This window comes from Vulpes vulpes, chromosome 6, assembly GCF_048418805.1.
Source record: "Vulpes vulpes isolate BD-2025 chromosome 6, VulVul3, whole genome shotgun sequence".
Taxonomy (NCBI): Eukaryota; Metazoa; Chordata; class Mammalia; order Carnivora; family Canidae; genus Vulpes; species Vulpes vulpes.
Window position 1 is genome coordinate 27,032,388 of NC_132785.1, and position 27,244 is coordinate 27,059,631.

General features: G+C 35.4%; 1 protein-coding gene across 7 annotated transcripts in view; it reads left to right on the top strand.

The window, feature by feature from the left end:
- The window catches only part of PIBF1 (progesterone immunomodulatory binding factor 1), a 191,886-nt gene that overhangs the window by 144,407 nt on the left and 20,235 nt on the right, over nucleotides 1-27,244 (top strand). For 3 of the 7 annotated variants that reach the window (XM_026017692.2, XM_026017693.2, XM_072760689.1), the window contains exons 15-16: nucleotides 12,212-12,342; nucleotides 19,867-19,951. In XM_026017692.2, the coding sequence (XP_025873477.1) occupies nucleotides 12,212-12,342; nucleotides 19,867-19,951 (216 nt within the window). Of the gene's footprint in view, nucleotides 1-12,211; nucleotides 12,343-12,625; nucleotides 12,693-18,693; nucleotides 18,862-19,866; nucleotides 19,952-27,244 lie in introns of those variants that run through there. The other 4 variants (XR_012002003.1, XR_012002002.1, XR_003237882.2 and 1 more) reach the window with 4 other exon arrangements.

A 27,244-nucleotide genomic window follows, 5' to 3' on the forward strand; every position in this document is an offset into this window, starting at 1 on the left:
ATGGTACCCAAACCCGGGAATCCGGGATCATCCTCTTGAGCCAAAGGCAGACAGACACTCAACCACTAAGCCAGCCAGGCATCCCGATAACATAGCCTCTTAAAAATTTTGTGTAAATATTTCACTAAAATCAAAATTATATGAATAAATGATATTAATAATGGCTAGCAATTTTAAGTGTTATTTAATACCACTCAAACTACTTTATGAAACCATAGGAGTGTTGCTTGCACTAACTAGGATCTTAAAGAGTGTGAGATCCCGGAGTTTACCAGATTCCCAGGCTTCCTGAGGCCTAAAAGAAGCTCTTTTGTCTGAGTGGGCTTCCATTAGATTGGCATATTTATGAGAGAAGAATCAAAGGAGAAAAATGATTCAGATGCAAATTCTAAATTCTACTCTGTCTGCTCTTAGGTTTTTGGTGGATATGCCATTGGAATAGTTAACATTACATGTTAACTCCTCCCTTACATGACACCTCCACCCTTCAAATCTGAAATTTTCAGCAGGTGATAAAGCCCACAAAACCTTGCCACAAAATTAAGCTGAGACTGATCTGGATTTGGACTGCTTTTAATGTAAATTTTGTCCTTTATAATTAAAAATGTTAACTATTACCTGAACAAATAGGTTTTATACTTTTTCACCGTTACCTAATAGTAAGAAGTGCAGCTTATATAGCAATCCAGTATATACATTATGTGTATTTGTGTGTGTGTATGTGTGTGTATTTGAAGTAATTTTCATAGGAGTGGGTACCTTACGACATGTAACATATTCTATTAGTTGCCATTCTGTTGTTTGTCTTCTCTTCCTTTTTTTTAATACTGCTTACAACCCACAGTGTGTTTTCAATTGGACAGATAAGTAACACATTTTCTTCTCCTTAGGGAAGCCTTCTTAAGAAATCAGTATAGATACTGAGAAGAGAAAAAAAGTGAAACCTGTTCAAGAAATACAGGGTCCTCTGGTGTGACTGTCATATGAAAACCTATAATGCTTCCCAACTGTCTACCACATATAGGAACAATGCTAATCCAGCCTCTGTATCATTTTGAATTAACACAGTGTGCTGCTGAAGCAATTATTATTTCCCCATATTTTTGTCCATTTCTCTTCCACTGAACAATTCTGAACAAATTTACTATGGTTTCTCCCATTGTTTGGAATTAGTACCATTTATAGATTTGTATAATTTTATTCTATAACTCTGATCCTGCAAATTATTTATAATGTGTATATATGACAGTCTGAGAACCCTGCTATTTTCTTCTTTATCTGTAGAAAGTGTTTAGGCTTCATCTTCACCAAAAAAAAAAACAAAAAAAAAAAAACAAAAACTTGTAGTGATTTTTTTAAGTTTGTTTTTTTATTTTTTTATTTGAGACAGAGCAAGGGGAGGGGCAAAGGGAGAGAGAAGTGAGGAGAATCTCAAGCAGACACTGTGCTGAGCACAGAGCCTGATGACCCTGAGACCATGACTTGAGCTAAAAATAAAGAGGCAGTTGCTTAATTGACAGAGTAACCCAAGCACCCCTGAAGTGATCCCTTTTTTAAAATAAATGTTGTTTTAGGGTGCCTGGGTGACTCAGTCAGTTGAGCATCTGCCTTCAGCTCAGGTCATAATCCCAGGGTCCTGGATGGAGCCCTGGGTCAGGCTTCTTGTTCAGCAGGGAGTCTGCTTCTCCCTCTCCTTCTGCATCTCCCCCACTTGTGCTCTCTCCTTCAAATAAATAAGATCTTTAAAAAAAAAAAAATACATCTTGTTCTGAACTGCACTGAGTTTCTTCGAACTGTATTGAGTTCCATATCTATGTGTTAACATTTTTATCACTGAGTTACATAGATATATTCTTGAGGAACTCCAGTAAACGAGATTTCCCATTGTAGAAAATGTGATTTTTTCCCCCAAATAAATTTCTTTCTTTATTGGCTCTTTACACAGGAAGTACTTATCTAAGAGTAATTGATAAAGGTAATGTTATCAAAAAATGTTTTAGTTCATTTTGTGCCATTGAACTCAGCACAAGAAATAAAGTATATTAAGTAAATGAATTCTGTTAAGTGTCAGGTAGTACTAATATGAAATGCAGTCTTTTGGTAAATATTCAGTACCTGTATGTCAGCTGTCATTCTAGGTTCTTGAAATAATCATTGAATAAGACAAAAATTCCTACCATTTGGAGCTTATAAACTAATTAGGGAGAAACAAAGCATTTTTTTTTCAAGTAAAAAATTAAAACTTGATAAGTTTTATGAAAGAAGTAAACCAGGCAGAGGATAACAACCAATTATCGCTGCCTGTAATTTGCAGCCAGATGGGCACACAGAAGGCACAAACGGAACACCACTGTTCTTACATGTCCTTGGAAAATGACTAAAGCACCAAGGAAAAGAGCATAGCACCCATAAGTCCCACATGAACATGGCACCCACGTAGATTCAATTAGATATCTTTATGTGGAAGAATAGCTATGAAGCATCTTCCTTTGTGGACAGTTGGTCATGTTTCTTTAGTGTTTATGTGTTGTCATGCACACCCATGCCTTTAGTCTACATTCTTTATTTTGAGGTAGTAGAGGAGAGGAATTCTTATATCTTCACATTTTGTGCTAGTCGTACATATTATTGCTTTCTTTCCTGCTACTGAGAGGCAATAATGAATATTGGCTATTAAGCAAATGATTCTGGAGCCAGACTCACTGGGTTAAACTCTCCTTTCTGGTAATTACTGCTGTGTAAACTCAGAAAAGTTGTTTGACCTCTCTGTGCCTCAATTGTAAATTATTTAAATTATTAATTATTATAAATTATTTATTAAATTCCAAATAAGATTTTCCAAGCAAGGGCAGCCCCGGTGGCGCAGCAGTTTAGCGCCGCCTGCAGCCTGGGGTGTGATCCTGGAGACCCAGGATCAAGTCCCACATCGGGCTCCCTGCATGGAGCCTGCTTCTCCCTCTGCCTGCGTCTCTGCCTCTCTCTCTCTCTCTCTCTCTGGGTCTCTCATGAATAAATAAAATCTAAAAAAAAAAGATTTTCCAAGCAAATGAGTGGATTACTTCTAGTTTTTAAAACAGAGTATGTTTGGGGCACCTCGATGACATAGTCAAACATTTGACTTAGGTCATGATCTCAGGGTCGTGAGATTGAGCCCCACATCAGGCTCTGTCCTCATCACAGAGTTGGCTTCAGATTCTCTCTCGCTCTCTTTCTCTCTGTCCCTACTGCTCATTCGCTCTCTCACTTTAAAATAAAACAGTATGTTTCATAACATTTAGGAGAGAAAACACAGAAAAGCAAAGCAGAGGATAAAAAAAAAACTTTTAAAAACAGGCAAAGACCATCTGAAAAGGCTATATACAGTACAATTCTAGCTACGTGATATTCTAGAAAAGGCAAAACTATGGAGACGGAAGATCAGTAGTTGCAGGGGTTAGGAGAGAAGGAGGGATAAATAGATACAGCAAAAGGACTTTTTAGGGTAAACTGTTGTTTATAATATTGTAACTGGACACATGCCCTTATCCGTTTGTCCAAACCCATAGAATGTATAGCACCAAGAGTGCACTGTAATGTAAACTCTAGACTTTGGATGACAGTGGTATGTCAGTATAGGTTCATCAGTTGTCATAAATGCTGATGCTGGGAGAGGTTGTGAGATGGGGGAGCAGGGAATATATGGGAACTCCTTGTGTTTCCAGGCCATTTTGCTGTGAACCTAAAACTGTTGTAATAAAGTCTTCAAAAACAAGATGAGAAAGGGAATGAAATCTGAATACCACAGAGAAGAGATAGATGAAAAAAGGAGGGAGAAGATGTTAGTGACTCATTTTCTGTGAAGGTAATCGTGACCACCTTTTGTCCCTTGTACAATTTGGCAGTCCTTGAAGATGGATTTGTTGGTAGCAGGAAAATAGCCCCTGGAAAGTAACTTTTTGACATAGATAACAATTTTTTTGTAATGTGAAAGGAATCTGGGGGAGACTTCTTCATTTTCTCTTGTGTCTGTGTGTTTCATGTGATGCTTCACTCCTTGGGAAGTTAGTGTCCTCATAAATTTTGTGGATGCTCAAGATATAATGTAACTGGACATGAGGGATAATTAAATTGTTGATCCATGATAAAGTTCCATAAAGAAGACCTAATGTGAAGAGGCTGATTATTGCCATTCTGATTTTTTGAGATTATAATGTGGAATTATATACAGGTTAACCTTTTTATTTTAATAGTGATTAACATATATTTATCTACCATATGAATGACCAATTTGTTTTATGGATAAAACATTCAGTTTTATTTTTCTAACAGCTCTGTGTCCAACCTTGCCAAGTGCTTAAGCCAAGAAGTCTTTGTTACGGTTCCTTCTGGAAAAAACTCAATTACGTGGATTCAGGACAATATACTAGAATCTGTTCTATAAGCATGCTTTTTATAGGTTCACATACCAGCTAATGTGAGAGTGTATGTGTGTATACAAAATGCCAACCACCACTGAAGTAAGGGAAAATGATGATTTATCTATAAATTGTATCCTGTTTACCCATCAAACAAATTGTTTAAACTCCTTATCTTACTGGTTTGCCTTGATAACTCATGAATGACCACTTTTTTTTTTATTTAAGAACTATTACAACTCTCACAGCAACACCCTCCCCATTGCGAGCAGGATTGGTATACAATTGAACCACGTTAAAATGAATTTCTCAGGGACAAGAAATTTAAACCCCTTGAACTTGAAAATCCCATTCTCTGACTCTAATCTCCTGTCCTTCCAGCTCTTCCAGTCCTCTCATTCCCACTAAATCTGTGCTTTATTTGCACTCATTGTGTTCCACACTCATAAACTCTTCATATTTTCCCTGTCAAGCCCCTCTTGACTTCATTTTTCTTCCTACCCAGCCTTACCAACCATCTGGGTACTACACTCACAGTACCCCAGATTGCTTTGTCCCTTAATTCATCCATCAATCAGGCTTTTCTTGACATTCCCTACCCTTTGCATATTACCTTACAATCTGATAGTTACCCCATAAATACTTAATGGAAGGAAGGAGAGAGGGAGAGAAGATTCTTTGGTTTTGTGGTAATGTGCTGAAAATTTCTTGTGGAAATCTGTTGCTTTTGCCGCTTGAAAGCATTACAAATTCATGTTGTTGATGATCAGCCGTGCCCTCATTCCTGCTGCCCAGTGTTTTTATTTTTCTGCCTCTGTCCTATTATTGGGATATCCGTCCCAATATCCTCATTGCAGGTTATTTACACTCCTCAAAACCATCAGTTCCATCATCTATCATCATCTGTAGCTTCGTTACTATAATTAGGTCACCTCAGTTTCTTTTTCTGGAGTCTCTTTCACCCAAGGATTTTTTTTGTATCTTCACTTACTCTTTTTTCCCCCCTTTTGGTCCTTCTTCAAAAAAAATGGGAGAGAGACTGTGAGTGTGTGTGTGTGTGTGTGTGTGTGTGTGTGTGTGTGTAGACATAGGCAACTTTCAAAAGTTAACCCCTCTCTTTATACTTAATTCCTACTACTGTCCTCCCTGATCATCTGTTCAGCTATGCCCGCCCTTAGTGATCAGCACTGGTTTCCTAATTGTTGGTATTCTTTTCTCAGTCTCCTGATCTATGGCATGACATTTTGGATGTTATAATCTAGAAATTCTTGCTTGATGACACCATTCTCCCTCAGATGTCTTATCTTCTTACAACCCTGCAGTGTAGGTGTCCCTCACATGTCTGCCGCTTTGCTCTATACTTACACCTCACTAGTGATTCTCAAATGTTAGTGACTGTAAGAATCACCAAAGATTCTTGTTTAAAATATAGGTTTCTAGATCCTGCCCTTAGAGGTTGTGACTAAGTAGGTCTGGAATGAAACCCACGAATCTGCATTTTTAACTCCCTCTTCTTGTGACTCTAATAAAAGTGATGTATGACCACACTTTGAAAAAAAAATCATCCTCTCCAGTCCTGAGTATTCTGTGACTTATGAGTAGATAGTCCATCACATCCAAGCTGATTATTCTGAAATATTTAATGTCCTACTCAAGAATTTTGTCTTACCTATTATTTTTCCTTTTATTTTGTTAATATCTCCTATTACCATACTTTGATAATCTCAGGATCAGAGCAGGACTGATAATCAACTAGCATGCACTTGCTTTTGGTTATTAAAATAAGAAAATATTTGGGGGTGCCGGGGTGGCTTAGTTGGTTGAGTGTCCAGCTCTTGGTTTCATTCCAGGTCATGTACTCCTCGCGTCCTGGGAACAAGCCCTGCACTGGGCTCCACACTCAGTAGAGTCTACTTGTCCCTCTCCTTCCCGCCCACCCTGCCACCCCCCACTACTTGCCCTTGTTCCCATGTGCTCTTTCTCTCTCTCAAATAAATAAATAAAATCTTTTTAAAAAATAAACAAGAAAGTATTTGTGAGAATACTGTACACAGCTGTTGTCCTAAGTCCCTGCATGTCATTTCTGTCTGTCTGGTGCCTCTCCTAAAATCCCCCAGATCTCACCATCTACCAACAAAGAAGTAATACCTGGGATTACAGAGTTTCTCCAGGCACCTGCTCCAGTGCAAAGCTGGCATCTTAATTGGTTGAATTGTATCAGTTAAATATCACTCCTGTTAAATATGATGAGATTATTTACCACTGAGCCACAGGATAAGAAAGTGGTTATAATGGGAAGGATGGTTCAGGATATAAGATGAATTATGTGCAGTAGAGTTAAACCTGCTAAAAGTTGGATGGAGTGGCCTGCAGCAAGTCCAAGATCACTAAAACTATGCTTTCTAAATTTTTAACTGATTATCAGAATCTAAGACTAGCCTTGAGAAATTCTGATTCATTGGAACTGGGCTGGGACCCAGAAATCACTGTTTTTTTACTGTTTTCACCAGTGATCTGATGATTTAACTAGATTTGACAACTACTCCTATAGGTTGAGAACACAGAGAATTAGTACCAAAGTGTTGCTCCATTTTGGACCTCAAATAGGCATTTTACATTCCAAGGCACAATCAAAAAGATTAGATAAGGATATGTGGAATTTTCTTCAAAAACTACCACCTACGAGAAAGTATCACTTGTATATATTGCACAGAAACTAATTCAATGTTAAATTCTATTCAACAGAATGCATTTTGTCCCTGGCAAGAGCTCCATTTCTAGGAGTTTCTTTAAAAATAAACTCTACAAGGAAAAAAAATCCCACATTTAGTAGAAACACAACGAAATGTGGTCACCTTTATATACTTTTTTTTTTAATTTTAAGAGAAAATATATGATTTTAGATTATCATCCAAGAGTTAATTAAAATTTGAATTGAAATATATAATTATGCTTTAATCAGGTGTTGCGTTTCTCTGAATCATATGCACAATTTATTGAAACAAAGGCGGAATAACAATTCTATAAAATGTTGTGTCATGGGTTTACTCCTGAGTCATTTATTACGTATATGATTCTTGAGTCACTAATTACTAAGGCTTTCCTATAAGGAAAAGATTACTAACAATAGGCAAAGTGAGCGATTGTGTAACTTTTTGAATACTAATTATTATAGTTACAGAAAGACTTTTGTAAGCCATGTTGGAGGAATTAAATTCTGTCGAATTATAATTATTTCAAAAATAGGTATTAGCATCACTTTTCATTGACAAACATCTATTTTTCATGAGGAATTAAATTTGGAGATTTAAAAGCTTAACAAATTTATAAAGAAATATGTTCTTAAAACTGACAGCACTGTAGTTGTTCTTAATGTCCAGAGAGGGAAGAGTTTGTAGGCTGTATATTAGAGATACCTTTTGAAAGTAAGGCTTCTGGGGCCCTTAATTTTGTTTATAATACTAAAACCTAACCTGTGTAATTGCTGTGATGAAAAAAGTAGAACTAAAATAATTAAGACTAATGACTGCTGTTATACTTTTTATGCAATTGAATTTAGATCTGATAAGTTTCAAACATAGCTCATTCTAGGCTACAGCTAACTACAATTTGTAAATGCCCTTAGTGCTTCCCTGATGTTGCTCACCAGCCCCCGGCCCCGCCCCCCACCCCCCTCCGGACTATTCTGCACTTTGAAACACAAAGCAACTTGTCAGTTCAGTTTATTCAGTTAAGGTCAGTTCCGTGAAAACAAAGTCGAGGCAATTGTTTGATTTAATTGACTAGTGAAACTGGTTATACAGGTAAGTAGAACTTAGTTTTATTTTTGTCCAGCTGCATATTTGAATGTTCATAAAATAACTAAGTAGACTAAGTAATAAGATTCCAGTGACATTGTAATAGATTTAAAAGAATGACTACCAAAGGAAGGAAAAAGGACACTAAAACCCAAACTATAGAAAATATTCATGGTATTTTTTTTTCTTTATAGCTTTGCTTTACTGTAATGAATCATGTCCAAAAAATGAAGTCGTCTTTTCTTTCACTATTCATTTCCTTTTCTTTGAGGAATTTTTTTTCCCTGTGCTAATGTAACCAAAAGGAAATTTTCTAATGTAATTCAGTTGAGCTATTTAAATAACTTTTACAAAGTAGTCCTCAGTCTGCAAGCAGATATTCTCTAACAGCTAGCTGGTCAACCACTTTGACTTTTTCTCCCTTACCCACTTGGATCTCATGGCTGATCATTTTAACAATGATTGTTTCTGCCTTAGATTCTTTCTGCCTTCCACTGTACCTTCCACTGTACCCATATTACTCTTCTCTAAACCTTCAGCTTCTAAGCTGCTAGTCACTCATTTCTTTTATGTGAATAGAAAACCAAAAAATTGCAATACTGAAACAAATTATATGTTTAGATCTGAATAAAAAATATAAATCCTGTAAATATAATTCACTTGAGAAAAAAATATAAATCATTTCTTGTCCCAGAAAAAGAGCAAATCTTTAGAGACTATGAAGGAAAGAGGAAAAAATATTTAAATATATAAAGGGCTAGAATTTTATTATCAAAGAACATTTAAAGTCATAAAGTAGGAATTTTATAGTATTTTTGTTCTATGTAATAAAATACTCTCTTCCCCATGCCTCACACTTATAATAGATATCCACCACTTTTGTAGTCATTGTTCAGTTTTTGCATATCCAACTTTAGAATACTTTTTCTGGAACTCATTAGGTACCAAAGTATGGGCCTGCTGATAGTGACAGTGCTGTGTTTAGTCCTCTACTAACCTATATTTTACATTTGCTTAGGAAAACAGCAAACACAATAAACAAAGAAACTAAGATTGGTTGGATATATAAGTTAATTAAATCCTTAAGGAAAGAATTTTGGTCTTAATATATCAAGAACATTACATATTCCTTAACCTTAGTGCAACTTCTGTCTGAAAAAAATTCACAAAGAAAACATTAAAGAAAAATAATTAATTTTGAAGTCTGTTGCAATATTATACTAGTCAAAAATGGATAACGTCCTAAATGTTTATTACTATAAGCAATGTAATTATGGTACATTAGCTTCCTAGACAGTTTTGTAACCATTAAAATAATAAATTAAGGTACTCTGAGAGTTTGGAAAAATAATTATATTAGGTAAAGGCATAATATAAAATTGTGCATAATATACTAGCAATGAGCAATCCGAAAGGAAATTAAGAAAACAATTCCACTTATGATAGCATCAAAAAGTATAAAATGTTTAGGAATAAATTTATCAAATAGAAGAAAGATTTGTACACTGCAAACAACAAAATATTGCTGAAGAAATTCAGAAAGACCTAATAAATGGAAAGATATCCCATGTTCATGGATTAGAAGACTTAATATTGTTAAGATGACAATACTGCCCAAAACAGTTTAAAGATTCCATGCACTCCCTATCAGAATCCCAAGAGCATTTTTTGCAAAAATAAAAAAACTCAGCCTAAAATTCAGATACGATCTCAAGGGACCCTGAATGGCTAAAACAATCTCAAAAAAGAAAAAGAGAATTCACACTTCCAGATTCTAAAATTTACTACAAAGATACAGTAGTCAAAACAATGTTGTACTAGCAAAAGAATAGGTAGAGAAGACAGAGTAAAATAGAGTCTGGAAGTAAACCTTCACATCTACAGTAAATGATTTTTCAACAAGATTGCTAAGACCATTCAATGAAAAAAAGTCTTTTGGACAAATGGTGATGGTAAAACTGGATTATCTCCATGTAAGACATTGAAATTGAACCCATATCTTATACTATATACAAAAAATAATTCCAAGTGGATCAAAGACCTAAATTTCAGAGCTAGGAAAATAAAACTCATAGAAGAAAACATTGGAGAAAATCTTCATGATCTTGGGTTTGGCAATTGTTTCTTAAAAAGGACCTCAAAAGTATAGAGAACAAATGAAAAAATAGGTAAGTTGGACTTCATCAAAATTAAAGACTTTTGTGATCAAAAGATAGAAGAGAGTAAAAAGAGAACCCACAGAATGAGAGAAAGTATTTACAAATCATATCTCTAATAAGAGTTTAATATCCAGAATGTAAAAGAACTACTCAACAACAAAAAAGCATACAACCTAATTAAAATATAGGCAAAAGACTTACAGATATTTCTACAAAGAAGATATACTACAGACAATAGCCAATAGGCACATGAAATAACAGTATTGGTGAGGATGTGGAGAAAGTAGAACCAAGTGCATTGTTAATAGGAATGTAAAATGATGCAGCCACTGTAGAAAACAGTTGACATTTCCTCAAAAAGTTAAATATAGAAAAAATGTTTTTTTAATTTTTTTTAAAAAGCTAAATGTAAATTACCATATGACTTGACAGTTTCACTCCACTCCTTTGGGCAGATACCCAAAGGAATTGAAAATGGAAACTCAAACATATTTATTTATACACCACTATTTGTAGCAACATCACTTACAATAGCCAAAAAGTGAAAACCACCCAAATATTCATCAAGAGATGAATAAATAAACAAATGCGCTATAAACACACAGTGGAATATTATATAGCTATAGAAAGGAGTAAAGTTCTGATACATGGTACAGCATGGATGAATCTTAAAAACAGTACGTTGGTGAAATAAGCAGACACAAAATAACAAATATTATATGATTCCCTTTATATATCTAGAATAGGCAAATTCATACAGATAGGTAGTAGAATAGAGATTTCCAGTAGCTTGGCGGTGGGGGGGGGGGGGGGGCGTTTTTACTTAATGGATACTTCTGTTGGGATTGATAAAAAATATTCCAGAAATAGATCCTAGTGATGCTTCCACAACATCGTGAATGTACTTAATGGCCTCTGAGTGTTAACTTGTAAAATCGTTAACATTGTAAATTTTATATTATTTATATTTTAACTACAATTTTTTTAAATGTCATTATACATAATGATTTAGCTACAATTCACCAATTTTACAAAGATAGAGAGGTACATGGGTGGCTCAGTCAGTTAATAGTCTGCCTTCAGCTCAAATCATGATCCCAGAGTCCTGGGATCAAGCCCCACATACCTGGCTCCTTGCTCAGCAGGGAGCCTGCTTCTCCCCCTCCCTCTGCTGCTCCCCCTGCTTGTTCTCTCTCTTTCTCTGTCAAATAAATAAAATCTTAAAAAAAAAAAAGGAAAGAAATATGAAGACATGAGGAAAATGGTAAATTGTAATGTCTTTATGTTATTTTGAATAGAAATAAAGCTCAAAAGATTTTTATTCTTAGCTAATGGATACTTATTAAAAGGAGATAGGGCAGCCCAGGTGGCTCAGTGGTTTAGCACCGCCTTCAGCCCAGGGCCTGATCCTGGAGATCTGGGATCGAGTCCCACGTCAGGCTCCCTGCATGGAGCCTGCTTCTCCCTCTGCCTGTGTCTCTGCCTCTGTGTGTGTGTGTGTGTGTGTGTGTGTCTCATGAATAAATAAATAAAATCTTTAAAAAATTAAAAAAATAAAAGGAGATAAAATTCTTGTTACATATCTTCCCACACCGACAAATGGCAAAACAGTCAGGTAACCCATCCCTAAAATTCATATTTTATTTAAAATTTTTTCTTTCCTATTTATGTATTACTTGTTATTATAAAGAATACTTATATTGGTTAGTAATTTTTAAACTTTCAAAGTTACACAGGAAAAGCTTTTCTGAGTAATTGATGTAAGGGAGTTTGGGTGTACTGTATCTATGCTACAGTGTTTTGAATAACCTTGGTTTCTTGTAAAATTTTTAAGGTTTTCATGAAATCTGTTTTTCTTCAGCTTGACAGGGCCAATTCTCTGTTAAACCAGACTCAGCAACCTTACAGATATCTCATTGAATCAGTGCGTCAAAGAGATTCTAAGATTGATTCGCTGAAGGAGTGTATTACACAACTTGAGAAAGATGTCAGGTAAATCATCTATATAAATCTTTTATTCAAATAATAAAGGCAATGTAAAGGTAATACTACTATTCATGAATTAAGTTTGTAGATTGTGAAGAAAAAAAATTAAAATAGTAAACATGGTCTTAAATGTAATTTATCTTAGAGAAACTAGGTCACATCACATTAGGTGTTCACCTTCCACCTTATGATCAGAAGTCTTAGCCTGGAAATAACAATGCTACGCTTAATAACAAAGCACTTTACCCACCCTAGGACATAAGCAGCTCTCCTGTCCTTGTTTCCCTAGATTTCATTAACAGAATGGGCTTGACCAAAGGGAGAAGAATATAACCAGATGCCATTTGTGGAGTCAGGTGACTTTTCTTTTTTAAGTTCCATGTCCAGTGTATAGCCCAATGCGGGGCTCAGACTCGCTCCCCAGAGATCAAGACCTGAGCTGAGATCAAGAGCCAGACACTTAACCAACTGAGCCACCCAGGCATCCCAAAAATAACTTTCTTTTAAGATTTATTTTTTTGAGAGAGAACGTGGGGGAAAGGAGGTGCAGAAGGAGGATACATCAGGATCATTTAGGGAACTTTGTAGGAAGTATAAATTCCTGGGCCCTCTTTACAGAGATAATTTGTTTTTATTTTTTATTTTTTTTAAGATTTATTTATTTATTTGAGAGAGAGTGACCTTAAAGACTTGCTCCATTTAATAATCATTCAAATTCTTTACCTGTTCATCTGTATAATCATTTTAGTCTTTTTAAGTTGAGGTAAAAGAATAGTGTTATACAGAAAGAAATTTTAACTCATGGATGGTTAGTTATTATTGGATTTTAAGATTGTTGGAATAATTTAAATAAATTATTAACTGATTCATAAATGGAGAAGCAGAGAATTATATGGGAATAGAAATTGTAAAATGAAGGAATTGGAAAACAGTGAGGATAAAATAGTTATTAAATGCAGATTTCCTAAGTTATATAACCAAAAGTATAAAACCACTGGTTTTAAAACCCTCTAACATATGGGTAGGTGTTCTTTTTGATGAATAAGAATAATTCTTGTTTCTACCCCACCAAAGTAATTGGTCCAAAACTTTACTCCTGATCTTTAATTGCAGGATGATATGATAAAATAATTTTAAATCACATTTATGCTTTAAAATGTCAATATAAATAACTATTTCTAGATTGATTTAAGTAATTCTTATGTAAATTGCTATTGGGAACAATAGAAATTATGTTTTATCACTCACTGGGCACTTGGTTATCTTAAGGAAAGTGAGGAAAGAACTCTAAATAGAACTTTTTCTTCCTATGTTATATATTTCTTCCTATATTCTTTTTGAAATTTTGTATAGAATCTCCTTTTACCTTTTTAATCTTGGAGTGGGAACATAAAAGTCCTGTGGAAAATTACCTTTCACAGTCACCTTTAAATAAGTTTATTTGAATATTTATTTTACTAAAAATTAAGAGCTGAAAGTATTTAATATAGAGGAAAATAATAGCTATAGAAGGAAACTATTAATACGAACAAGTTCAGCCCTAGAGAAATTAAACAACTTGCTATCTAAAAGCAAGTTGGGTCAAAATTTGAATCCAGATCTGTCTGCTTTCTGATTCTATACTCTTCACCGTTAACATTATGTTATACTGCCTCCCTATGTTCTGTTCTGAATAAGGGATAATTTTTCATTAATATAATTAAGGGAGAGAAGCAAAAAATAAATAAAATAGTATAGAAGAGTGATTAAAGGGATCCCTGGGTGGCGCAGCGGTTTGGCGCCTTCCTTTGGCCCAGGGTGCGATCCTGGAGACCCAGGATCGAATCCCACATCGGGCTCCCCGTGCATGGAGCCTGCTTCTCCTCCCTCTGCCTGTGTCTCTGCCTCTCTCTCTCTCTCTCTCTCTCTCTCTCTCTCTCTCTCTGTGACTATCATAAATAAATTAAAATAAAATAAAATTCTTTTTTTAAAAAAAAAAAAAGAAGAGTGATTAAAGGTGGAGCTTTCATGAATTGATCATTGTTGAAGCCAGGTGATGGATACGTGTGGCTTTGTTATATTTTCTCTCTTCTTTCCAAATATTCCAAATAAAGTTGTTTTTAAAAAAGATTTTTAGGGATCCCTGGGTGGCGCAGCGGTTTGGCGCCTGCCTTTGGCCCAGGGCGCAATCCTGGAGACACGGGATCGAATCCCACATCAGGCTCCCGGTGCATGGAGCCTGCTTCTCCCTCCGCCTGTGTCTCTGCCTCTCTCTCTCTCTCTCTGTGACTATCATAAATAAATAAAAAATTAAAAAAATAAAAAATAAAAAATAAAAAAAAATAAAAAAGATTTTTAAAAGGGAGTATAGGCTCTAAAGATACATTGCATGGGTTCAAATCTAGTTCAGTACTTAGTTTTGAATTGGAACCAATCAATTAAACAAACTCTTCTAAACCTCCATTGTCCTTGGGATGCCTGAGTAGTTCAGTCGATTAAGCATCTACTTTAGGCTCAGGTCATGTTACCAGAGCGATGGTTGAGCTCCAAGTCCTCGCCCCCCAAGTTGCTCTCCCTGGCTTCTCCCTCTCTCTTTGCTCCCCCCCCTCCCCCTGCTTGAGTTCTCTCTCACTCTCTTTAAAATAAATAAATAAAATCTTTTTTAAAACTTTTAAAATTAAAGAAATAAACCTCCACTGGCCAGTAGAACTTTCTGTAATAGTAAAAATACTCCATATGTGCACTGTCCAGTATGGTAGCCACTACCCATATGAAGAACTGATTTTTTTATTTTAATTAAATAAATTTTTATTTTAATTGCCACCTGTGGCCAATTAATGGCTGTGTTATTGGACATGACACCAATTAGTAATCATAGAAACTATGTCAATTATGAAATTAACTATAAAAAATATTTTTGTGCTAAAATCTGAGTCCTTTAAAGCTGTCTATGTTTCATAAATTTACTGTATAAATATTTTAATAAATTCTGAACTAGTATTTCATAGGACATGAAACTTGCTCCTAATTGAAACAGCTACCTTCTAATGTGAAAAATTAAGATGCTTTCAGCAGTTTAAATATGGCCTTTGAGATGCTGTTAAATGTGCCCCCATAACATGAATAAACTACCATAAAAAACAGCCCAGTCAGTAAGTCTGACCCAGCAGTCTGTCCACCATCACTATTATTCTGAGCTGATGACATTTTACATGTAGGGGAATTATCCTGGGCTCTGAATGCACATGAGCCTGGTTTCTTTTGTCATGGCAAATGTGCCTGTAAAATAGAGATATTAGTGTGAACTCAAGGGTTAGATGGAAAAATTAAATGAAAGAACATATATAAAGCTTCTGGCACGAGAAGCTCAGTAAATATTACTTCCCTTCCTTTTGTCCTTCATTAATTTGAAATCTAAACATCAAATAACCCATTCAAAATGATTACTAAGTGATTATCCTTAAAAAGGCCTATTCCTTTTTGCTAGCTGTTGATTTTAATTGTAAGGAATATTTACATGAATCGATTATTTTTTAAGCTGAAGTATAGTTGAGATGCCATATTAATTTCAGGTGTACAACAGAGGGATTAAACATTTATATATGTTATGAAATGCTTACCATGGTATAGTTACCATCTGTCACCGTACAAACTTATAACAGTGTTATTGACTGTATTCCCCATGCTGTACCTTTCATCCCCATGATGTATTTATTTTATAGCTGGAAGTTTGAACCACTTAATACCCTTCACCTATTTTGTCCAAACTCCAGCCCCCTCCCCTCTGGCAACCACTAGATGTTTTAATGAATCTTTCTGTTTTGTTTTGTTCGTTTGTTTTGTTCTGTAGATTCCACATGTAAGTGAAATCCTGCAGAATTTGTCATTCTATGACATTTCATTTAATATAATACCCTCTAGGTCCATCCATGTTATTGCAAATGGCAAGATTTCATTCTTTTTTATAGGAGACTAATATTCCCGTGTGTGTGTGTGTGTGTGTACACTACATCTTCTTTATTCATCCATCTATAGTTGCCTTTTTGTTTTGTTGCTGGTTTCCTTTGCTATTTCAAAGCTTTTTAGTTTGATATTGTCCCAATTATTTATGTCTATTTTTGCTGCCCTTACTGAGATGATAGACCCAAAAAACTAATCACTAAGACCAATGTCCAAGAGTTTATTGCCTATGTTTTCTTTTAGGAGTTTTATGGTCTTAGTTAAATGGCTTCTTTTTAAAATATGTCTCTAGCTTATACAATAAAAGCTCTTTAAGGAACTGAATAATTTTATCATTTTCTTAGAAAATGAAACAGTACCACTATACCACACCCACAGCTTGCAAATCTAGCTATTTATATTCAATGTCTAGAAAGGTTAGAGTAAATATGTACTAAAATGAAATGATAATAAACACATTAAAAGCTAACATTTGAGATATCACTATTAGCTACTTTAAATTCCCCTATCATTAAAGTAATAATCCATTCTAAAAGTAGTACTGTTAAACTCTCCTCTACCAAACCACAGGAGACAATCTGGGTTATATAGTTTGATCTATGGCTCAGAACTGAAGGAAGCATGGAAAGAAAATAATTAGCATAAATTTCTTTTCCCCATTGTCAATTCTCAGTTTATTCTTAACCAGTAGTTTAAGAAGAAAAGACTACTTAGCCTTGTAAGGCTAAGCCAAGGTATATTGATCCAGGAAGTTAAAGAACAGTATATCAGGAATATGTTTTCATATAGCAGGTGACACAGAGCCATAAACATGAATTTCTGAGTAATAATTAACAGTGAATTGGACAGTTATGGGTGTAATATACCATTCATGAAAGATGTGCTTATAAGGAGATTTGTTTTGTAGTTGCTTGAGTCACGCATAGGAGCTTTGTATTTTTAAGGTAAATTTTCACCACTGTTATGAAATGTGTCTTATAGAAACTAAACTTTGATTGAGTAATTACATACATAGAAGAATACAGAGTATAATAATCATTATATTCAGTTTTAGAGACCCATGAGTTGAAGATAGTCTCCCTTGTGGTTTAAGAGTATATTATAGAGAAGGCTGAGACTGAAAATATATACCCAAATATCGTCAGAGGAGTCTGTACTGTTTGTGATAAACCCACGTCTTGCAGGTAGAACAGAGTTGCTCTGTGAACCAATTTATCTACCCACTTTTTATTCAATATTAAATAGTTATTTTTGCTATTTAAATATGGAATAGGGCAGCCCGGGTGGCTCAGCGGTTTAGCGCCACTTTCAGTCCAGACAGGGCCTGATCCTGGGGACCCGGGATCGAGTCCCATGTCGGGCCCCCTGCATGGAGCCTGTTTCTCTCTCTGCCTGTGTCTCTGCCTCTCTCTCTCTCTCTCTCTCTCTCTCTTTCTCTCATGAATAAATAAATAAATAAAATCTTAAAATAAATAAATAAATATGGAATACTTTCAGGATGCCTGGGTGGCTCAGTGGTTGAGCATCTGCCTTTGGCTCGGGGTGTGATCCTGGAGTCCCGGGATGGAGTCCCACATTGGCTTCCTGCATGGAACATGCTTCTCCCTCTGCCTGTGTGGCTGTCTGTGTGTGTGTGTGTGTGTGTGTGTGTGTGTGTGTGTGTGTGTGTCTTTCATGAATGAATAAATAAATCTTAAATAAAATAAAATTAAAAAATTTTTTAAATTGGAATACTTTCTTTATTCTGGAAAAAAATTAAACACTACACATAAAGCATTTCTAACAAATTATCCAGTTAAAATCCTTGGTTACATCAACGTTCCATTCCTAATGCATACATTTTATTTAAGGACCTGTTGGTATTTGAGAGAAAGTGTGTGTGTGTGTTCATTTGTGTTTGTGTGTATGTACTGCTTGTGTTTGTTTACATAGTATGTGTGTAACATACCTGAGCATTAACATTAACATATACATGCATATGAGCATTAACACATTTCTGTTCCTCGAAAAATCCTATTCCTATGTTACTGGATGTTTAATTTTGAAAAATATTTCATCTTCGAGATGATTCTAGCTAAAGATAGATTTGAATTCTATAGTTACAGAAACATCTGATCTTTACCATGCTTTGGAGGACTCTGGCAGAATGTAGCACTCAGTTACCTTTATATCATTTAGTTCTTTTCAACTCCAAGGCTCTGTAGGATCTCTGACGCCTAATTCTGAATTCTTCTGCTGAGCATCTAAGCTGTATGGCATTTAATTACTGTTTTTCTGTGATATATGTTTTTCATCTCAATTAGTAATACCATGTAGCATTTATGTTGCATTTTATATGTTCAATTCTTTATTTAATCATTTATTAGGTAATTCATATATCCCTTTGACATACATGAGTATTGTTTTCCACTTTTACAGATGTGAAAACTGAGGCTTAGTAGGGTTGTGTGTGTTGTGCTTTTATACCACACACTTGAGTCAGTGGCACAGTTGGAAACAGAAGTCAAAATTGCATCTTATCTTTCTCTCAGAGGACAAACTATGGTGCTTCCTTGGGGAAGTTCAGTTACTAGGAAAAAGGAGAATGTGAGTTTTTCCCTCTTAAGTGCTTGGAATTACCAGTTTTTTCAGATCACCTACTACTATTCCTTGAATAGTAAAAAAAACTTGTAACTAATATTTTAAAAATTGTTGGCTTTCCATTTTCTTAAAGGATAATCTTACCTATCCAGCAAAATAATTCTAATTTTAACTTCACAGATTTTGTTTTGATATTTATGAAATTATGTTGTTTTAATTCATTGTTGCTTTTCTTAATTCTTGATGTGGTGCTGAGTAGATTCATTTCAGTGGCTTTCAAAGAGCATTTCATTTAATAATTCCAATTAATTTTTATACATTGAATAATAAAACTGCAGAAAATACAAAATAGACCTCAAATATTTATCTTTTAAAATATTAATATGTTCTACTTAGGCTTCTCACCCTTTCCAATCAGAAGATAGGTTTTATCAAAGGCAAATTCACAATGCAAAATTAGAAATTAAAGATTGAACTAAGAATTTGGGGACAAAAATTGTTTTCCCAAATTTAGCACAAACTGAATATCTCATTCATTTATCTAGCTTAGTTACATGTACCTGGTAATTTGGTGTGTGGTAAATTTTAAAATGTTACTTTTAGTGCTAAGGGTAAATGTTTTAATTTGATTTCCTGTGTCTTGAGTTTTAATATCTTGCCCAAACATACTTTTTACCTTTATATAAATCCCATTTGATCTTTTCTACATTTCAGGAGTGAGTAGTCCTCTTTAAAATACTAATTTTATGCTCCTACTAGGCAGGAAAGAATTCTCTGAAAGCATCTCATCTGTACTGTCAAATGATCATTAAAAGTCTTCTTAGAAAATAGTTAGCTGTTGATTAAATCAAACATTACAGTGGCTGATCTGATATCTTTATGGACTATAAATTTAATTTCTCTTTAATTCAGGCCATCAGCTTTGTCTTTAGCCTTTTGCTATTTACTGTTTCTTAGTTAAATTTATGCCAATATGGCTTTAAACCTTGATCGGCTTTTTTTTTTTTTCAGCAATTTAAATAAAGAAAAGTCAGCTTTACTACAGATGAAGAATCAAATGGCATTAGATTTAGAACAACTTCTAAATCATCGTGAGGTACTTTTTCCATTTTGTCATAATTTTTACTTTATGCTTTTTCAGAGTCCATGTTGCATTAAGATTGCTGGATTCAAAAAAAAAAAAAAAAGATTGCTGGATTCCAGTTGTCCATGTACATTAATGATTTCTCATGTTTATGTCTCACTGTGATCTGGTCCTTTATATTGAACATATGATATACTTTATTATTCTTTATGAATTAATTATACTTTATTCTTTGGGTTAATTCTTATTCTTGGAATGCCCCTTCTTGTTGACCCCTTTTGCCTTGTTCAGTCTCTGTCATTGGATTTCCCCATTATTTAATAATTATGTTTTACCTCTCTATCGCACTAGACAGTAAATTTCTTTAGTGTACTTTGTCTTATTCATCACTGTATTGCCTGTATACTATATGTATGCCAAGAGCCCATAAAATATTTTTTGTTGTTCTTCTCCAAAACTCTTTTAGAGCTAATATAAATTCCTCATTTTATAAAGCCAGTTAATAACTGAGATAACCCCATTTTTCTTATTTTTTTGAGTCAGATGTATTGAAATGCAATATACATACAGTAAAATTCATGCCCTGTTTACTATACATTTCTGTGATTTTTGGCTAATACACCCACTTGTGTAACCATCACCATAGACAATATATAAAATAGTTTCATCACTTCAGAAAATACCTTCATGCCCCTTTAATAGTGACCCTTTCCCCACCTACAGTCCTCCCAACTACTGATCCGTTTTCTATCCCTATAGTTTTGCCTTTTCCGGCAAAAGGTATTCCATTTTTCCAGAATGTTGTATAAATGAAGTGATCAGTCTTTTCAGACTAACTTTTTTCATTTACTATAAAAAAACATTCATCCATGTTGTTGCAAATATTAGTCATTTATTCCTTTTTGTTGCTGAGGAATATTCTGTTGTATGGACATACCAGAGTTTGTTAATCCATTTACCAGTTGATGGACATTTGAGTTGTTTTCATTTGGAGGTGTCTATAAATAATAACGATGCTATAAATGATCATGTATGTGTTTTGGTAAATGTAAGTTTCCCTTTCTCTTGGTATATACCCCAGGAGCAGGATTTCTGGGTCTTTTGGAAAGTGTATGTTTGACTTTATAAGCAACTGCCAAACTATTTTCCAAAGTGACTGTACCTTTTGCATTCCCATCAGCAACGAATAAGTGTTCCAGTTGGTCTGCATCCTCTCCAACAGTTGGTATTGTGAAGCCTAGTTTTTTAATCCAGTGCATTTTTTCCACTGAACTATCAGTGCCTTGTCTTGGCCATGTTTTTACCATTTTGTTATCCTAACAGAGAAAGAAATGCTCAAAACAGATGATTGGTTTATGAGTATGCTGAAGACATTGTTTCCTTGTCTGGGAAAGACATAACAGATATTTGGGAAGAAATTATTGGAAGGATATTATTGAGAGAGATGAACTGGGGAATATTCCTGGAAGCAGTTCAAAGCAGTTCCCTAGAAATGGTGTCAAGGGAATTGCAGGATTTTCTCTGTCTTAGAAATGGCCTTTGGAGTAGTTCTCTAATAGGTATATTTTCCATGATGGGTGAAAGGAATAAGGTGTCCCTGACTAGATTTCAGAGGTGACTTTTGCATAGGTAACTAGATCTACCAACAGGTTGTACAGAGTAGGAAGAGTTTCTCTAAAAATATTTATTCTTTTTTCTGACTTCCAGGCCTTATCTGTTACCACTTGTGTTCTAAGATTCCACCTTCAAATAATTGTTCTTCACTGTGGAAGAAGCCTGATTCATTCACTATGTGGATTTTCACAAATGTTTAAAAAATTGAATATTTAGGAAATAATAACGCAGGGGTGCTTGGGTGGCTCATTTGGTTAGGTCTCCAACTCTTGATTTCTGCTCAGCGTTATGAGATTCAGCCGCATCAGTCTCCATGTTCAACATGAAGCCTGCATAAGATTCTCTCTCTCACTCTTCATCTGCCCCTCCCCACTTCACTCATGTGCACATACTCTCTCAAGCACATGCTCTCTCTCAGAGAGATGCAGATATCCATTCAGCCATACCAACTTTTTTTCATAAAGCTTCATACAAGTATTCTTTTGGAATGGCAATTCTCATTTGTTTTTAGAAGATTATACTAGACCCTGAAAAATATGTGAACAACTTTATGTATTTTGTACATCCTGCTCGGGATCACATTATTCATGAATCCAAATAAAAATTAAAAGTTCTATTTAGTGGGTTGAGATTTGTATAAGTTTACAAGGAAATATGTTTAAACATAGAAATTAAATACTAGCAAGATGAAACTACACTATGGCATCAGTGAAATTTGCATGGATTTATATCTAATTATCAGTTAATTTTCATGCATTCAATAGTATCTTCATTTTGACAATTATATTTTAATAATCCAACACTGTGATTTTTCTTAATGCCAGACGTCTAAAGAAAAGGAGCTTTTTTCTTTTCAAAGCAAAATGAAAATTAAAGTTTAATAAAGCAAACTTGATACAAATTTTTCATTTTTTTGGCAGCCCAGGTGGCTCAGCGGTTTGGCGCTGCCTTCGGCCTGGGGCATGATCCTTGGGACCTAGGATCGAGTCCCTAGTTGGGCTCCTTGCATGGGGCCTGCTTCTCCCTCTGCCTGCATCTGTGCTTCTGTCTCTTTGTGTGTCTCTCATGAATGGATGAATAAAATATTTTAAAATTTTTTTTTCATTTTTTTTTTCCAAGAAACCATTTAATGCTAACTTAAAGTGTGTAGATGCAAAATCAAGTGTAAACTGCTTAGTTAAGAGAACAGCAGGTAACCCAAGGATAATGCTTGACTATCCACTTAAATATTTACCTGATAAAACAGAGAGTCAGGGCACCTGGGTGGCTTAGTCAGTTAAGGATCTGACTTTTGCTCAGGGTATGATCTCAGAATTCTGGGACTGAGCCCTGCATCGGGTGCTGCACTCAGCAGGGAGTCAGCTTGTCCCCCTGCCCCTCCCCCACCCTCATTTTCTTTCTCTCTTTCTCTCTCTCTCTCTCTCTCCCCCTCTCCCCCTCTCTCTCTCTCTCTCTTTCTGAAACATTTTTTAAAGGCCAGGGAATGCCTGCGTGGCTCAGTGGTTGAGCATCTGCCTTTGACTCAGGTTGTGATTCCCGGGGTTCCGGGATCGAGTCCCACATCAGGCTCCCTGCGAGGAGCCTGCTTCTCCCTCTGCCTGTGTCTCTGCCTGTGTCTCTGTCTCTGTCTCTGTGTCTCTCATGAATAAATAAATAAAATCTTTTTAAAAAAATATTTTTTTTAAGGGGGATATACCTGGATGGCTTAGTCAGTTAAGTGTCTGCCTTTGGCTCCATGATCCCGGGTCCTGGGATTGAGCTCTGCCTTGTCTCCCTGCTCAGCAGGAAGCCTACTTCTCTCTCTCCCTGTACCCCACCCCCTACTTGTGCGCTCACTCTCTTTCTTTCAAATAAATAAAATCTTAAAAAAAAAAAAAAAAAAAACAGAGTCTGCAGGATAGATTTATCCATTTTATGGCTCTGAGAGTCAAGTACTTAGAATAACCAATAAATAACAGTCGGATAACAATACCTCTGATAAATAGAATTTTTTTGAAAGTGAAAAATCAGGGCTGAGACTAAGGTGAGGCAAGCAAGGCACGTAGGGCACAAAATGTAGGAGGTGCCCACTCTCATAGTCATGCCCAGTACACGTGAGAGCTTGTCCCACACTAGGCAGGACCCTGGGAAAATTGTCTAATATGAGTCACTGCTTTAATCAGCTAAATTTTCTGAGTTTATATCCATATGTGATCAAATGCACATTTTAAATTTTTCACTGGACACCTCTGGTTCTAACTTTTTAAGTAGTGTCAATTAGTTCCAATAAGACTTTCTAGATGGTCGCGTAATATGAAATGAGAACATCCACTCATTTACATAGTTACCAAGTATGTGTTAAATAAAAAAGAAAACAGATGAGATTATTCTAGGTTGACAATTCTAGGACATTGGGGCATGACTATAAAGGGTTTTTATTTTCTATATTAATGTTAGATCTAAAGTATTTTTTTTTTAAGATTGTATTTATTTATTCATGAGAGACACAGAGAGAGAGGCAGAGACATAGGTAGAGGAAGAAGCAGGCTCCCTGTGGGGAGCCCGATGTGGGACTTGATCCTGGGATTCCAGTATCACACCCTGAGCGCTGAGCAGAAGGCAGATGCTCAACCACTGACCCACTCAGGCATCCCAGATCAAAATTATTTGCTTTAAAAATTCCTAAGCTAAGTATCACAGAGTTAAATCTCATTGTCCCCACTTTTACAGATGAATCTGAGGCTGATAAGATTTAAGGAACTCAACCGTGATTACATATTTACTGTCAAAACTAAAAGCAAATACTTTTTTTTTTCTGAAACAAAAGTTTATGATCTTTTTCCTTAGTCCCATTTAGACAAAAATCTCATGATGAATTATTGCTTGCATTAGTTCCAGGAAAATTTTTGCCTCCATAGATGAAGTTATATTCTTTCTTCTTGTCAGAAAGTGAAAACTATGTAATTTAATGTGTTTCCTTTTTGTCTTAGTTGCCAAAAAACTCAGAGCTGAATATCTTATCCAGGTGTTATAATCTCTTTTTCCTCTTTCTCTTTTGATGCTTCAGAGTAACTTTTTTTGATTTCCTTTAAGTGGGTTGTGACCTTTTTTTTGTTTGTTTGCGATCTTTTTTACCCTTAAATGTCTTCACTTATGCTAAGACCTCTTAGTTATAAAAATATAAAATAATATAATCTTAAATAATGAGGTTAAAAGGAAATAAAGGAAAATATCAACTGATAGGATCTCATCTTGAATTATAGTAGCGAGGCTTCGAGTTAAACATTCAGTTTTGAATATAGGAAATGTAATTCCTGAGCATGTCTTCTTTCTTATTGAGTGTACCTCTCAGGAATCTTCTTAAGTGGCTTTCATTTTTCATCCCTTTTTATCCACTCATCTTCACCTTTTGAAACAAGATATCCTGATTTGGAAATTCTAATTCTGCTTTTCTGTGTATATATTTCATCATAAAATATAAGCCTTTAGAATATAAGTTTTCAAGAGTAGGAAAAGCATCTTTAATCAGCCAAATGTTTCATAGAATACTGTGCATAATTTTAAGAGGTTGATATAAAGCCCTTTTGTGATTTCTTTTGTAGCTGTATTAAGGGTGGTGGTAAGAGCCCCAATTAGGAAACTATTCCAGTATTTCAGTGAGTGATGGTGGTATCTTAAACCAGACTGGTATAATGGTGTCCCACAAGAATGGGCTAATTTGAAGCCTGTTTAGAAAGTAGAATCATGGGGGTTGGTGATTGGATCCAGGGAATGTTGAAGAGCAGAGATACGAGAATTGATGCCTGGAGTTTTGGCTTGTGTCGTGGGTTTATGGTGGTGCTGCAAAGCACATGGGACAAATAGATTTGGAGAAGAAAGCTCAAGAAAATATCTAAGTGGATATATCCAGTAAAGAAGGTGCTTTATATATGGAAGGGATTAAATGAATTGGTAAATGAACTACGTAGAGTGAGAGCAGAAAAAGGCCTAGGCCAAAATCTTGAAGAGCACCAACATTTAAGGCAGAGGAAAAAGTGTGTACACAAATTAGAAGGTGGGGTAACCAGAGAGATGGCAGGAACATCAGAAAGAGTAGAATCTGACCAGTGACAATGGGCTGTCAAGGGGCCAAGTCAAACAAAGATTAAAAAAAAAAGCATCGGTTGAATTTTAGTAAGATGGTACAGCAGTTTCAGTGGAGCTAAAAAGCAGACCACAGTGAATTGATGAATGAGCAGAAGTTGAAAAGTGGTCTAGGAAAAATAGGCAATCTTTTAAGATATTTAAATCAGAATATAGGATGATGGGAAGGAGGGAGAACATGAGATCAAGGGCTTTTACCTCCCACAGCTAGAGAGTTTAAATGGTGATAGGAGCCAGGTAGAGACATTATAGGTACAAACAAGAGAAGATAATCAATTTCCCAGCAGAGTGTTGGAGAAGGAAGAGATTTAGAGCACAGTGATGGGATTTAACTTTAAACAGGAGGGGCACCTTTTCCATTTTGAAGATAGAAATAAAGATTATGTTAAGATAAAAGTGAGTTCAGGGCAGCCTGGGTGGCTCAGCGGTTTAGCGCTGCCTTCAGCCCAGGGCGTAATCCTGGGGACCCGGGATCAAGTCCCACGTCAGGCTCCCTGCATGGAGACTGCTTCCTACTTCTCCCTCTGCCTGTGTCTCTGCCTCTGTGTGTGTGTGTGTGTGTGTGTGTGTGTGTGTGTGTGTGTGTCATGAATAAATAAATAAATAAAATCCTAAAAAAAGAAAAGATAAAAGTGAGTTTGTAGGTTTGGTGGTAAGAAGTCAGGTAGTTTCCATCCAATGGCTGTGCTCTAATGGCAAGAGATGTGCTAGTGTCAGAATTTTGAGGAAAATAGAATTTTGAAATAACTACACAGTAAATGAGAAATATATATTATGAAAATATTAGGGATGCCTGGGTGGCTCAGCGGTTGAGCACCTGCCTTCAGCTCAGGGCGTGATCCTGGGTCTGCAGATCAAGTCCCACATCCAGCTCCCTGCAGGGAGCCTGCTTCTTCCTCTGCCTATGTCTCTGCCTCTCTTTCTGTGTCTCTCATGAACAAATAAATAAAATATTTTTAAAAAATATATTAGAAAATTGCCAAGTTGAAACACCATGTGTTTATAGTAGTACCATTCTGCACAATTTATCTCTAGTAGTGTGTAGCATGCTAGGTGTAAACATGGAGAAGATGGACATCTGGATTGGTCCAGAATTGCATTCTACCTTCTAGTGTATATGCATATATATATGTTCAAGTCTCTTCTTAAATTTTAAGGTTGGAATTACCTTTATATTCTTTATGTCACCTACATTTTGAAATACTGTGGGAAAAGCCAGTCAGACAAGATGAGTTCATAATCACAGCTCTGCTTCTTGATAGCTATAGATTCTTGTGACAATAAGTTTTAACCCCTTAAACTCAGTTTCCTCAGTGTAAAGGCAATGTTTCCCTTATATGACTGTATGGGAATTAAAAACTGTAGTAACATTCCTAGAATGTAATAGGCATATAACTCAATGAATGTGGTTCCTTTTTCTCTTTTCCTTCTGTTTCAAAAGTCAATTCAAATGGTATGTGTTCTTTGAAGTTCTCTTTAGCTCCACAAAGAAAAATTTAACTTTTTTTCTACTTTTTTCCAATAATTTTTTAGGTATTTCTATTAATGTTCACATTATTATATACCATA